Source organism: Perca flavescens, chromosome 14 (genome assembly GCF_004354835.1).
Source record: "Perca flavescens isolate YP-PL-M2 chromosome 14, PFLA_1.0, whole genome shotgun sequence".
In the NCBI taxonomy this organism is placed as follows: Eukaryota; Metazoa; Chordata; class Actinopteri; order Perciformes; family Percidae; genus Perca; species Perca flavescens.
In genome coordinates this window covers 28926517-28941157 of record NC_041344.1, presented here as the reverse complement: position 1 = coordinate 28941157, position 14641 = coordinate 28926517, and the positions used below count along the sequence as shown (strand labels likewise).

Genomic DNA, 14641 nt, shown 5'->3' with positions numbered 1-14641 from the left:
AAAAATGTACAATAATTTGGTGGCCCCCCTGCAGTAACTAATGGCGCTGACACACTAACCCAATAATTGGTCGTTGGACAGTCTGGAGAGGTCAGTGACTCGAGTGTGTTTGGTGTGTCCCGTGCCGTCGTCAGTCTGGGGCGCTGTCGGCCTTCATTTTGGCCAACCTGACATGTTCAGTCGGAGGCAGGGCAGCCGGGACTCCCCCGGAAATGGCGAGCGGAATTGGTGTGACTAGAGTCTCTCAAAATCTGACGAAAATCTTTTAAACTGACTCAACTTTGTTGATCTGAAATGAAGACAGATTCAGCAACTGCACGGCCTATTTCTCGCTTAAAATGTTTTCAGAAACACGTTTCAGTGAACTATTTTAGTACAATATGAGATCGTATTCTGAACGAGCAGCCATGACAGTCTGGCTTTGAATTTCCGGAGAAAACAAACCCATGTGACGCGTTTGTCCAATCAGCTGCCGGTTTTCATTTTTTGGGCAACAATACAGATTAGCGCCGCCTGCTGTTATGGAGACGTATTACGTATCGTCTCTTCGGTGTGTTCTGAGGCACTTTTTGGACCAACTCGGGGAGATTGATCAGTCCGACTGGCTTTTCTGCCGACGGTTGGCCATCTGGTTGGTGTGTAACTGCCTTAAGGACCCCCTAGGGGTCACCGGACCACTTGTTAATGATCCAAATAGACCCCAAATTTAGGGTAAATTGATCCAGGGGTCTCCCTGGCATTGTTAATATTCTTGTTAGGTTAGCATAGTGAGCCTCTTTGCTTTTTCCTTTGATGTACTGAGTATAGGAGGTGCAGCAAAGTATGGGTTAGCATTGCAAGATTGCATCTGGGATTCGAGTCACCAAAAAGGCAATAAAGATATTTAGCTAACTTTATGCTCACTTTGCCAACACTAAATTTATGTTGATGACATGAGTATAAAAAGCTTTACAATAATGACACCCAAAGGAAAAGAAAAATTAAAGTGTGCTTTAACAAATGCTATCAAACACATTCAATGAGACTTCCCAATTTTTGTCTCCCTGGGCATGCTGGAGCAGAGTTGGTGAATTTGCCCATGTCTCTTTCGGGTGTAGGTCTACAACAGCCAGTCGTACTGCAGAGACAACCAGGGAACGAACAAGGGACAGCAGTCAGCAGATGAGGACAGGTCAAACAGAAAAGAGGAGGCGGCGGAGGAGGAGGAGGAGGAGGAGGAGGAGGAGGCAAAGAACGAGGAGGAGGAAGTACATTCATGCTTCAGAAATAAACAACCTCCCGAAGTTTGGATCTCTGAGAGAGTGTGAGTATGAACTTGTGAGCAGCTCAGCGCTGTCTAAGCTGTGTGAGAACATTAGCTTGTAACGTCCAAGTTTACTGGTGGCATACTGTCACACTGTATTTACAGTGGTACATCCCTCATTACTTACAGTTTTGAGGCCTTGCGTCACATATTGTGGTATGTTGTGGAAACTGTCTGTCCACCGTGTTGGTGAGGCCATCGGTTGGCTGTCTGCACCAACAGAGCCCATCTGTTGAGGGGCCGAAGCCAGGAAACCACCTAGCTCCCTTTGCGCCTGTAGAGATTAATTTACACCAATCATCATGGTCATTCACATGTTGCGGCAGCATGTTATATTCTCTTACACTGACACCAAAGGAACGAGTAGAAAATATACAGTATGTACTGTACATGCAAGTACGTAGCATTAGTGATAAAAGGGAGCCTGACATTCTGCATGGGATTGGGCAGAGACAGACAACTTGAAAGACGAATAAACCAAAGTTCATTAGGCTACTGTAGGTGTTTATATGTAGTAAAATCAAACTCCTGGATCCCACGGTTATCATTTCTTACAGGTAATTGGATGGAATACCTTCTGATGTATCTTACTATTAATGGGCACAAAGTCTTAATTTTTTAATGCCATTGCCACCTCGAACTAACATTCGACACACAGTTTAACCACTGTTCTAAATCAGCTGGAAATGCAGCATATTAAATGGTTTCTTTGCGAGTAACCATAGCAACCATACTTCTGCTTAATGCTGTATTACCAGATAATAACTCCGTGCAATGGACCAACGAGGTAAAACTAACTCTGCCCGAGGTGTCCTGATTTAGAAAATAATGGACTCTTTGTTCAGGACACACTATGTATTGTCACTTGACTTGTTTGTTGTTCAAGCAAATGTGATTTTTTTTTTTTTTTCATGATATTGAAATGTAAATGATGAAACTATAGTCAGAAGTCAGAAAAAGGAATATTTTAACAAACAGCGATGACTGACTCTAAAGTGAAATGCTGTATGCAAACATGTAAGGTTATTTGGACGTTCTTTGATTTTATTGTCTCAATTGAAGCGCGCACGCATGTCTTAAATTAATTTGCGGTGAGGTTAAACCAGACTCGCTCAGTACTTCTGATACCCATCAGAAATAAACACTGCTGCGATGCAGGCGAGTGCAGGGAGGTGCCATCTGTGGGTCTCTTTTTTTGGTTTGGGAGTGTCTGTGAACAAATCCCTGTTGTGACTCATGTTGACGCTCATCACAGCCATCCTAAAAGAGTGAGTCATCTTCACACCTGCTCGCTTTCTCCTTCTCTGTCTGTCCAGTCTGTCTGTGGGACAAAAAGAAAAAACGGAGGCAGCAAGGTAGTCCAGCATTGCCGTTTTTGTTGTTGGGAAGGCAAGGGCAACTAGTTCCCGTGAAAAGCCGATGAACATAGCCACTTTACAGTGTAGGAGTACAGTGTCCCTGCAAAGTGTTTTCTCTTTCATCAACTTGAAAGTTTTTCATGACCGTAAAAGCCAGTGTATATGATACCTGGCGAGTTTATCCAGCCGTGAAGCCTGCAGTGGAAATAGAAGAAAAAACAGCCGATTATAATCAGAACGATTGTTTGTCGTAGGAATGTTTTCATTTTCTGCGTTTTCTTTTTTTTTTTTCATGTTTATTTGGAGCAGCAGCTGGTCTGGGCCAGGGTTTCCTTCCCTCTCTGGCCTGCTTTTATTGGCTGGCTGCAGCAAACCCCCGGACCTTGGGCCACATCGTAGGCTCCCCCTTGTTTGGACTAGGTGGTGGTGTGAGCTGTGATGGGGTTATAAGGTAGTGGGAGGAGGGGAGGAGGGGGGGGTCTGGTTTTGGCTTATGAAAGCTGCTCTGTTGAAGCTAAAGTGGGTGCCTCGCTGAGGGACCCTCAGTGCACACGGAGAGGTGGACCCCGGGCCCAGCTGCCACAGTGTGAGCTCATTGTGTAGTTAAGGCCAAACAGATAGCGCACTTACACACTGGATAAATACAGGCACTAAAAAGCTGCTTCCAGGTGCTAAAGGGCCTGCAGCCTGTCTGTCAGCTCCACTTACGCTCATATTGATTGTGACTCTTATCCTGAAAGGAGCAGCATCAATAGACAGGGAAAAGCTCTGAGGGCGAAACTTAACGCTGCATTCACACCGCCTGCGTCACCATCAGACAGCGTGGCGAAAACGCACGTCTGTCCATTTATTTTGAATGGGGGTAGTGCATTCAGGCGGGAAACGAAAAAACTCCCAGCGGCCTGCGCCAAAGAGTTGAGACTGACTCAACTTGTGAAGAAATGCATCCCGACGTCACGCTGCGGTGGCCAATCGTGTACCCAGCGATCAAACTTGTCATTTCGTTTTGAGGCGGTGTGAGAGTCCCGTACGCTGCCAACGCCGCACAACCCTGCGTCAAATTGCCGGGGGTCTGAACGCAGCTTAAACCTCTTGCTCTCTTCACACCTGCAGATCAAATGAGAAGTATGGTGTCATGCATGGTGGAGGTGGAGGGCAGTGCCAGTGTAAGGACTGTGGATTCCACCTTAAGAATACCAGCGTGCTGCAAAAGTGCACCCATCGCATCACAGAATCCCCCCCATCTTACTGCAAACACTGTAACCTTCCTCTCAAAGCCCAAGGTAAGGAAAGGATTTTGATTGTTTTTGTATTATCTGTGTTCATTGTGCGTCCATTATGAGCTCAGCCTGCCTTTTGTGTTTTACAGGAAGCCTCGTCAAACACCTGAGATCAGAGGCACGTGGAAACGAAACCTGTTACCCAGATGGCAACGATGAAGGTATGCTATGTTGTTCTGTTTTATTTTTTTTAATGTACTGATCTACTAAAAAAAACAGTGTTTTCTGCCACTGCACTTTTGATTCTAAAACACTTTTTTAAAACATGGTCACTGAATGTTTAAGTCCGACTGAAATTAAACTCTCTTAATACAGAATTGCCTTTTAATCTACTGTGCTCTGTTTTTTTTTGTGTCGTCAACATGTGCTTTAAAGTGCTCATATTATGCTCATTTTCAGGTTCATAATTGTATTTAGAGGTTGTACTAGAATAGGTTTATGTGGTTTAATTTTCAGAAAACACCATATTTTTGTTGTACCGAACATTGCTGCAGCTCCTCTTTTCACCCTGTGTGTTGAGCTCTCTGTTTTAGCTACAGAGTGAGGCATCTCACTTCTGTCCCATCTTTGTTGGGAGTCGCACGTGCGCAGTAAGTACTGCTAGCCAGTCAGGAGCAGAGTATGAGGGCGTGCCATGCTAGCAGATAGGCAAACATTATAACGTGTTACACAGTGACCACGTTTGTCTCTGAAGTAAAAGCTGGACTACAATAGAGCTGTTTGGAGCAGTTTGTGAACAGTGTTTTCTGTTGGAGATGGTAAGTCCCTTTGGGGGGGACTTTGGGCTTTTTCACTTTGTAAACCTAGAACATGCACAAAGAGAATGCTATAAAGGAAAGGGGAAAAGCCAAAAAGCATAATATGAGCACTTTAAAGCATGTAAGCTTTCTTTGTAATATCTCATTTTGGACACGCCTTGTGTTGCATCGTGATATGTTTATGGAGCAACCTAACAAACATCCACAGGTGGAAAATGTTCAGCAGTAGTCCAATGAACTGCGCATTGACCTGATGTGTTTCAGCAACGAGGAAGTGCTTTGACGCCTGTGTTTTGTCTTTTAACATCCTGTCTATACCAGATGTGGGAATGTTTATTTCACAGTGTGCGGATTGACATCTGCTGCTTGTGATCGCCTAGCGGCTACATTTGATCAAATACCTGAGCAGTTTTCTAATCCATATAACGTACAGAGCTGGAAGAACATTAGAGAGTTACTTCTCCAGCAGTCTGACAAACACCGACCACTTTTTACACAGCATCATTAATTCGATCAGTTCTCTGCCCACACAGCACCTGGATCAGCTGTCCGCAGTCATGTTACTGATGATCATGATGATCTGGGGGGGAAAAAGGGGACGGAGTGAGGAGGGCCCAAAAAGATGCTAGAATGATTAGCTGTGGATGTGGTGAGGGGCCCATAGAAAATGCCTTTCTACAGGGCCCAGAATTTTGTGCTACGGCCCTGATGATGATCATGGGGACTGGTCAGACTGTGTTGGCATTTGTTTTATTATCTGATGTTATAACAAGTTGATACCATAACAGAAGTTGTGTTATGGGTGTGTGTTTGAAAGGTGTGCTAATAATGTACAATAGCCCTTATGGCTCAGCTGTCAGTCAAACACGTACACCTGCCTGCCCACTCAGACGCTTGGAAGCTAAAGGAGCATTTCTGATGTACATCAGAAGAACTTATTTACTCTTTTACATAAAAAAAATATAAACGGTAAATTTGAAATTCACTTCACAAAAAGACATAACTTCTGATTTCAGTTGGACTTTAAATGTCCTTTTTTTCCAGGGCTGGGGATGTAAAATGGTTCTCTATATATATATATATATATATATATATATATATATATATATATATATATATATATATATATATATATATATATATATATATATATATATATATATATATATGCTGCCCATAATTTTATCTACTGCTGTAGTCTGAGCCACATGCAGTTGACCCTTGACCCTTGAATTCATTAATAGCCTCAAACTGTGCACTAATTCTGTTGGCTTATATACTTAGTCACATTGATTGAGCTTCAACATTTCACATTTGTTTGAAGAGAAATGTAAACATTGGTTAGCAGCATATCAAGATATTGGGCGTCCAAAGATGGAAGATATGTGTGGAGAAACATGGGAGAGGCTCTTATACGTTACACCCAGGGAAAAAATTTACTCTGCTGGTATGAACTGCGACACACAGAGCACCTTACACCTAATATAGTCGCATTTTTATTGTCTACACATTGCTGCAGTTAGGAAAGTTAAGACTTTAATAACACAAGATAAAATTCAATTGAAAGTGTTTCTACCAGAATTTTATGCTTGATTAGGTAGAAAAAGTCCAAATTAGGATGAAATCTCTATTGTATAAGCAGCAGATGGCTGACCTGGTACACTTTAAGAATGGAATTGGTGAAAGAAAACAAAAAATGCATTCAGGGTTCAACGCTAAGTTTTTTTTTTTTTTTTTTTTTTTTTTATCCGGCCGGGCAAGATAAAAAAATAAATGAAAATCTACCTGCCCAAAGTCCGTTTTACCGGCCCCTGTACAATTTTTTTTTTTTTTTTTTTTCAAGGAAAAGGGTCCAAAAAAAGTTTGAAAAAAATATGTCACAAATATAAACAAAAAGGCAAAAAAAAGTAAAACGTTGAAAGCTGTAAAAGTGTAATTTCTTTCCCAAAAAAGAATTAAGCGCCGACGCAATCCTTGATTGGCCAATGGCACGTTTAAATGAGATGATTATAGAGCTCAACAGTCCTGCCCACAGCGGGTTCCGGAAGTAAAAATACAATGCAATTTCTCCATTGACAATTTGGAGTATAAGCCATAAAATGATAACCGTCGATGGTAGACTTAAAACCAGCATGCCGACATAACTAAGCGATTCTATATAATCATATAGACGCCAAAAATCATGGGGCACCAACCTTGTTTTGAGATAAACGTCTTTTATTCGCATTGTCTTGGATAAGTACTTCATTACCCACAATCCTGAACAATCCCACAGTGACGCCTCTGATTGGTGGAACTCATGCTGGTGAGGAGGGGGAGCTGCCTGCACGATCCGTCACGAGGATTTACGACACTGCATGAATCACGATCTGTTCCACGCTTCTGCCGTTGGCCTCCGCCGGGAAGCTAACGTTAGTTTAGCTAACAGCTATTTTGGCTAACCGCTAGCTGACCGCATGATTCAGTCTAAAATAACGTTAACTCAAACTAAACACTGGGGAAAGCAGGCTACAGCTGACGTAACAGCCGTTATATATGTTAATGGTTATTTTCAGGTTTTATTTTGAGGGTCTTTTAAAGTTATTCTATGCTGTCTCAGCTAGCGATTAGCCGAATTAGCCATTAGCTAAACTAACGTAGCTTCCTTTATTCAGTGGTGCGCGGTGGTTTATGGGATGAGTAGTGCCTTCGCTTTGAAATGACGATATGTACACAGTCTTGTACCTTTTGACTTTTTTTGGATTTTGTGTTCGTTTTTTCACTCGAAATGGTACGTTGTATCCCTTTGAGTCACGTCGTAGCTGGTTAGCCTAAGGCATGGTCTAAAACTCTTTTATGTACAGATTTTTCCAGACGTCAATGGGAGAAATTAATGGGAAATTTACTTCCGGAACCCAAGGTCTCTCAGAGGAGGGGCGGGACTGTTGAACTCTATTATACGACGATGCCCAAACGGGCAAGTGGGTTGTTATATTAAAGGTGCTGTAGTTAAGATTGTGAAGATCCAGGACTTGGCCAAAAAATTCTAACATCAACAACTTCTCAGTCCCTCCCCGCTTTCCGCTAAAGCCCAAAACGGTCTCCTAAGCCCCTCCCCCCACAAGGGTGAATGAATGCGTGTGCATGAGCAGTGATTGACATGCAGTTAGACACCCCCCAGGCCCTGATTGGTGCATCTGAACAGGGAGCTGTGGATTTTTGCAAATCACACTACAGGCTGTAGGTGGTGCCAGAGGAGCCAGATTTTGTTTTAAATTCCCTGCTTCATGTAGTTCTGCTGGAACATAGGGTCAGTTTCAGCAAATATGACAGAAAGGTAGTTTTATAAGTCTTACCTACTGCACCTTTAACTTGCCCGACGTGGCGTTTAACTTGCCCCGGGCCATCGTACACCGCCTATTATTGAACTTGTGTGTTGAAAAGAGACTTTTCTTTTTTTTTTTTTTTTTTCCTGTCCTAGGAGTCTGTGGAGAACGTTCACTTCAACCCGATAAACAAAAAGATCCTGACTACTCTGATCTGGGGAAAAGTCGACCTGATGAGGATGACGACGCAAGGGACGAAGATGGCAGACGTGATGAAGACAACCGCTCCGAGGCGGCTGAAAGCTCTCACACGGCCTCTTCTGACAGTGAGAAACCAGAACCCAGCCAATCCATCCCGGGTCCCCCTAAGGATTCTACCCAGAAGAGCTCGGCCAGCACCAGGAGGGCCCTGTTCGCCCGCAGACGCTTCGACGCTTCAGCGTCGGCGTCATCCGGAGGCTCCCGTTCTCCAGGTACTCAACCCGTGGTTCCACAGAGGGAGCCGTCTCCACCTCGAAGCCCCCAACCCGGGCCCCAGTCCCCATCCAGATGTCCTGTCTCCCCCTCCACTCTGAGACCAGTCTCCCCTGTTAGAAGTCTTTCTCCTATAATAGTTCAGTACCATGGATCGGAGTTCTCTGGGCCTCCGTGTCGATCCTGTCTTCACCCAAGAGGCCGACCGTCTACAGCAAGACTGGTGAGTCACTTCAGCTTTTGCTTAAAGTGCCCATATTATGAAAAAAAATATCTATTTTTCTGGGATTTGGGGTGTTATTTTGTGTCTCTGGTGCTTCCACACGCATACAAACTTAAAAAAAAAAAAAAACATCCATGCTGTTTTGAGTGAGATACGGTTTCTGAATGTGTCTGAATGTGTCCTGCCTGTTCAAAATCTGCAGGGCTTTCTACGTCACTAACCGAAACGAGGGAAACCGTTAGCATGCTAGCACTAGCATGCTAGCTCGTTCTCAAGGGCAAAACTGTTCTACAACACACACACATATTCACCCTAATCTACAAAATAAATTGTATAGAACTACTTCCATGTCCCTGTTCTGCAGGTATTCCATGCAAAATTGGAACTGCGCCCTCGTTTAGAGGAAGTCTCCCAGCTAATCCTGCCTTGTACATGCCGAAGTTGGAGAAACAGCTAGCTAGCTCATGTAGTCCTTACCTAGCTACTGCACATGTGCGACTGACACCAAAGATTTTACAGAAGTTGAGAGTTCTCACTCTGTAGCTAAAACAGAGACCTGACACAGGGTGAAAAGAGGAGCTGCAGCAATGTGCAGTACAACAAAAATATGGTGTTTTTTGAAAATTAAACCGTGTAAACCTATTCTGATATAATCTCAAATTACAATTATGAACCTGAAAATGAACATAATATGGCCACTTTAAAAAAAAAAAACATTTAATAGGTCTGCACAATATATATATATATATATATATATATATATATATATATATATATATATATATATATATATATATATATATATTATCGTCCTCGCGATATCAACTTGTGCAGTAAACGCATTGCGAAAGGCTGCGAAATATCGCGAAAGACCCTCAGAGATTCTTTAAGTTACTTGAAAGACCGTAGAAAGCTGCACTTTAAAATGTAAACGCCATTCTTTATTTAGTGGTAACTTTTTTTATTTTTAATTCAATGTTTAATTTGTTCAATAAAAGAATGTTGGGAATGATTCATTTGTTTTAAATTTGACGCACAATTTGTTGTATTTGAGCAGAATACTGAAAGCAGCAGAAAATGCAGAACGGAGTACACTTTAATATCAGTTTTATTTCTCAAAAGTAATATCGTTATCACCGTATTCAACAAATGTATCGCATGTTTTTCTCATATCGTGGAAACCTATTGGGAAACATGTGCGACAGTTTTCTACATATAACCTAACCCAGCCATTGTTTTATTTTCTCATTCATGATGCTCTGTTTTTGCCGCGGGTATAATTAACGCTGGTCAAAACGTGGCTTTTGTTCAAACCGCTGTCTTCACTCACCTGTGACTCGATCCATCTCTGTTAGTTTAGCCCACAGTTTTTAAATAGATCAGTTTTTGGCCTCACAGAGCTAATCTTGTGTGGCTCAGTTAAACCCTAGTAAGTCAACATCTAGAACAAATATAGATAGGCTGGTACATATGAGGTTATTTTAATAGTCGCACATTTATTGGAAAAGGAAGGAAAGGCAACTCTCTCGTTTTATTATCGCTCAAACCAAGCCTGCAGCTCTGAAGCCTTAAAATAATGCGGCAGAGCTCCCAAATAGACGCAACATGTTTTCCCTGGGCAGCCGCTGATAAAAATGAGGAGCAGGCCGATCGTTAAACACCCGAGATTGGAACCACATGTCCACGACGCAAACAACCGCGGTGAACATCTCCGTTCACCCTAATGGAAAAAATAAATAAAAAATACATGTCTACTCCAAACTTGTGGTTATGTTATGGTGTAACCTCACCACTTCCTCCTCACACTAATATAGGTCTCACAGGAGTAGATAACTAATTCACATTCTCTGCCTTGTTTTTTACATCTGCACACAGACATTTCTGTTTGCGTGTGAGCTACACATGTATTTGGTAAAGGGGAGCCATTTTTATATACCTAAATATTTGATGGGTGCATATATGTGAATTTGTACCGTGGTCTGGGTGAATACTCCATTCTGATTGGCTGCAGGGTGTCCCATTAAAAAGTGGTATAGGACATCTACTAAAGAGTTCCGGTGAAACGGACTAAATTGATGCGCTACGTTAAATGAAAAAGAAAATCTGGTAACACTTTACTTGAAGGTATCTACATAAGAGTGACATGACGCTGTCATAAACACATGACGCTGTCATGACACATGAACCCTAACTCTTAACTTGTCATGACAGAAACCGAATGACCGAAGCGTTATGTCATAAACGTGTGTGACTTTTTTTTATCATGTTTACGACACGTTCATGACAGTGTCGTGTCACTCTTATGTAGATACCTTCAAGTAAAGTGTAACCGAAAATCTGAATATGTCAGTCCCTCCAGGATTTTGCGGCCTTTTTTTGAGATTGTTGCGGTCCAAAATGCCTGATTCCACGGGAGCTTTTGTAAAAAATTGCGATTAAAAGTTGCAATGTATTTTGTATGTTTGTTGCAATGAAGTTGCGGGAGACAATGAAAGTTGCAAAAAAGTTGCGATTTCTTTTTTGTATAGTTCTTTAAAAAGGAAACATGTTTTGGGGAGAATAAAACTATCCTGGACTGAGTTTTCCTAGTAACCTTACCAAAAAGGCTCAGGATGCTGCAAATGTTGGTATAATATGAAAATGGCTGGTGGATATAAGACAAAAAAATAATAATTTATTGAATGAATCAAATTTGAAAATATCTATCAGTGGCTTGTTGATCTTTACATTGTTAGTGAATTTCCTAACCTGGCCTGGGACTCACATTCATACAGTTTGATAAAGTACTGACTTTGACTTATCATTGCACTTACAATAACGAGCATAGCTTTCCTCAATTTAGGTCTGATGACTGACTTTAGCAGTTTGAGTAAGAGTAAGCACACGCGACCTGCTGTTACAGGCGTGAACTAACCACGGTTAAAACAGTTGCCTTGTTCGTGAACTCACAGCAGTGCGTCCCTTAATGAATATAGGGGAAACGCAATAATTGGCGTTATTTTTGACATTATAGAAATAAAGATTTTTCTGGCATTTCTTGTAAAGTCATAGGGGAAACACTGTCGAGGCGTGTTAAGATGCTCTTTTAAAGTAACTGACTCAAGACAATGATGGGAAATCTTTCACTGCTGGTCGCTAACTCCCAGCGCCTTCCCAGAATGAGGCTTTTAAAGGTTGTTTTCTCAGCACCGAGGCCACGTAATCATTGAGTCATTGCTATTGATCCACCACATCATAACACAACAGTTATGGTCACTTTAAAAATCATACTTTGAAATCTACCTCCTTGGCATTTCTCAATACATATGTGCTTGCTTTACTGAGCTAACCGGCCACTCTGTCTTTATTTTTTATTTTGCTGGTGAAGTGACTTAGTTTTACCAGCAGAACCATTCAACTTTCTTTTTTTCTTTATCTTTTTTAAATATAGGTAAAGATAAAGATAGCTTTATTGTCCGTCCCATATCAGTAACAGAAATTCTCCTTCGACAAGGTGCATTAAAAAACATACATTTAAAACATACAAACACACATTGAAAACATACAAAACGGCAGCTTGAAAGTGTCTATTTTATGTTGTTCATAGTGGTAATTGCAGAGGGAATGAAAGATGTTGGGGTAACACTTTATGTGAAGGTATCTACATAAGAGTGACATGACACTGTCATGAACACATGAACCCTAACTCTAACCCTAACCATAACTTGTCATGACAAAAGCCGAGTGACACTTACTAAAAGAAACGTTACGTCATGAACGTTTATGACTTGTTTATAATGCTTATGACACGCTCATGACAGAGTCATGTCACTCTTATGTAGATACCGTCAAGTAAAGTGTAACCGATGTTTGTTTTTCTGGGCCAGTGGAACTTTGTATTGTCTGCCTGATGGAAGTAACTGGAAAGAGTGGTAGAGGGTGGTGAGAGGGGTGCTCTGTGATTAGGTTGGCTTTTCTTTGACCTTTACCCCCACCCCTCCTCCTTTTTTTTTTTGTTGTAGTCCGTGGATGAGTTTGGTCTGAGCCACATCTCCACACATCCCGCGCGGCCTCGGAGAGCCCTCAACGTCCTGAGTCACCTCCCTCTGCACTCCCAGGGGGCGAGCAGGTCCCCGAGCCTCCTGATTCCCATCGGGGGGATTCACATGATTCAGCCCCGGTCCACCCTCCCTCTGTACAGCCTGGTGAGCAGCCCCGTAGCAGCCCCAGCCGGCCTCGCGGGGGCATCCTGGAGACTAAGGGACGCTCCAAAGGGGATGCTCCCTCCGCTGCAGCGCCACGATACTCTCAAAGAGCCGTGGCAGCGCAGCCGAGCCAGCCCGCAGGACCCGGAGGGGTCGGGGCGGGGGGTGTCCGGGGGCGGCCGATCGGACGCTTTATTACACAGAAACCCTCCGAGTCCCGGGACGGAGACCAGGCGCCTGGGGGTCGACACAGACGCTCATGTTCTAGGGAGGTGTGTTTACCCCGAGGCCACCCAAGGCCAAAAAAAGGCTCCTTCCTCCCAGACACAACACTGATAGGAGGAGAGTCTGAAAGGGACAGTGCAAAAAGACAATAAAAACAACCTGAGGCTGATGTCAAAACACAGCACTGGGGTCGGAGACTGAGTACAAAAGGCAAGAGCACTTGAGCACCGCTTCTGAATGACGCTATAATGTAATTATATGAATAATATATATATATATATATATATACTATGTTAGATATGCAGTATGTTTTGTAAATCTTTTTTTACCCTCTTGTTTGATGTCATTGGTGTTAATTTATTTATGTGCTATTATGCAAATTCTGTACTATATGCAAAAAGCAGCTGGAATGAAAAATAGACAAAGTTTTAATCAGTTTCTCTATTAACCCCCCACACCCCCTTTGACAGCTCTAATATACTATTGCTGTGTTAATGTACTGTATTACCAGAATGGATATAGAAAGGTACTACAATTATTTATTCACCCCGACCAGTATTTTGAAGTGCAATTTTTAAGTCAAGATTGTGGTTTGAAATGTCATTCTTAAAAGCTGTGATTATTATTATTATTATTATAATGTCGTCAGATTTTTATTATTTTGTTGTGTTGTCTTTGTTTGTGTTCAAAGAAGCAGGGTTACGATCACCTCCTTTTTCTATAGAAGTTTCCGATCAAGATGTTTGGAGCGCACTGACAAATAATTTGATATCCAGAGGAAACCTGTTTCACGTACATGGTAGCTACGGCACAGTTCTTTTCATAAACAGATACATGTATTTTTGTGTTGTTGCTTTTATAAATGATACAATCACTCTGCCATTTTCATGTTTACCATTAAACTTCTCATTTTTACAGATTTATATTACAACTGTGTTAATGGGCGTGGTTTTTGAATTAGTTATCGCTCTACTTTTCCAGTGGAACGTACCGTAAGGCAGCGATGGAGTACTCAAGTCCGACTCGAGACGCTATTCTCTGGACTCTGGACTCGACTTGGACTTGCGCAATGATGACTTGGACTTGGTTTTATGAAATCGGACTCGGAAGTTGGATGAAGTTTCTGACTACTGTTATGTGTAAGAGGCAGCGATGACAAGTCCTGGACTTGTGATGGCAAATCCTGGACTCGGACTCGAGTCCCTATTCTCTGGCCACGTAACTCGACTCAAACTCAGGTAATGGTGACATGACTCTTCTTTGCTGACTTGGACTCGGGCTTGAACACTGGGGACTCGAGACTTGACTCGGACTCGACAGTTGGTGACTCAACTACAACGCTGCTGTAAGTTTTAAAAAATTTTTAAATGCTAATTGATGTGTAGGAATCAATGGAAATCAATGGTAAGAAACTCACGTTTTACTGCATGCTAAAGACAACAATTAGGAATGTAAAGCATGGGATTGGTACATTTGAAACGGAACACAGAAGAGCCTTGTTCTTAGTTTCCCTGAAACCTGCAGATACCGT

General features: G+C 42.3%; 1 protein-coding gene across 1 annotated transcript in view; it reads left to right on the top strand.

Annotated features, from left to right (window-relative positions):
• Positions 1–13410, top strand: part of hivep3a (HIVEP zinc finger 3a) — a 47191-nt gene extending 33781 nt beyond the window's left edge. The window contains exons 3-7 of the mRNA XM_028596891.1: positions 1098–1303; positions 3775–3944; positions 4031–4102; positions 8160–8701; positions 12703–13410. Of these exons, the coding sequence (XP_028452692.1) occupies positions 1098–1303; positions 3775–3944; positions 4031–4102; positions 8160–8701; positions 12703–13221 (1509 nt within the window). The 3' untranslated portion in view covers positions 13222–13410. The remainder of the gene's footprint in view (positions 1–1097; positions 1304–3774; positions 3945–4030; positions 4103–8159; positions 8702–12702) is intronic.
• The last annotated feature ends 1231 nt before the right edge of the window (positions 13411–14641 follow it).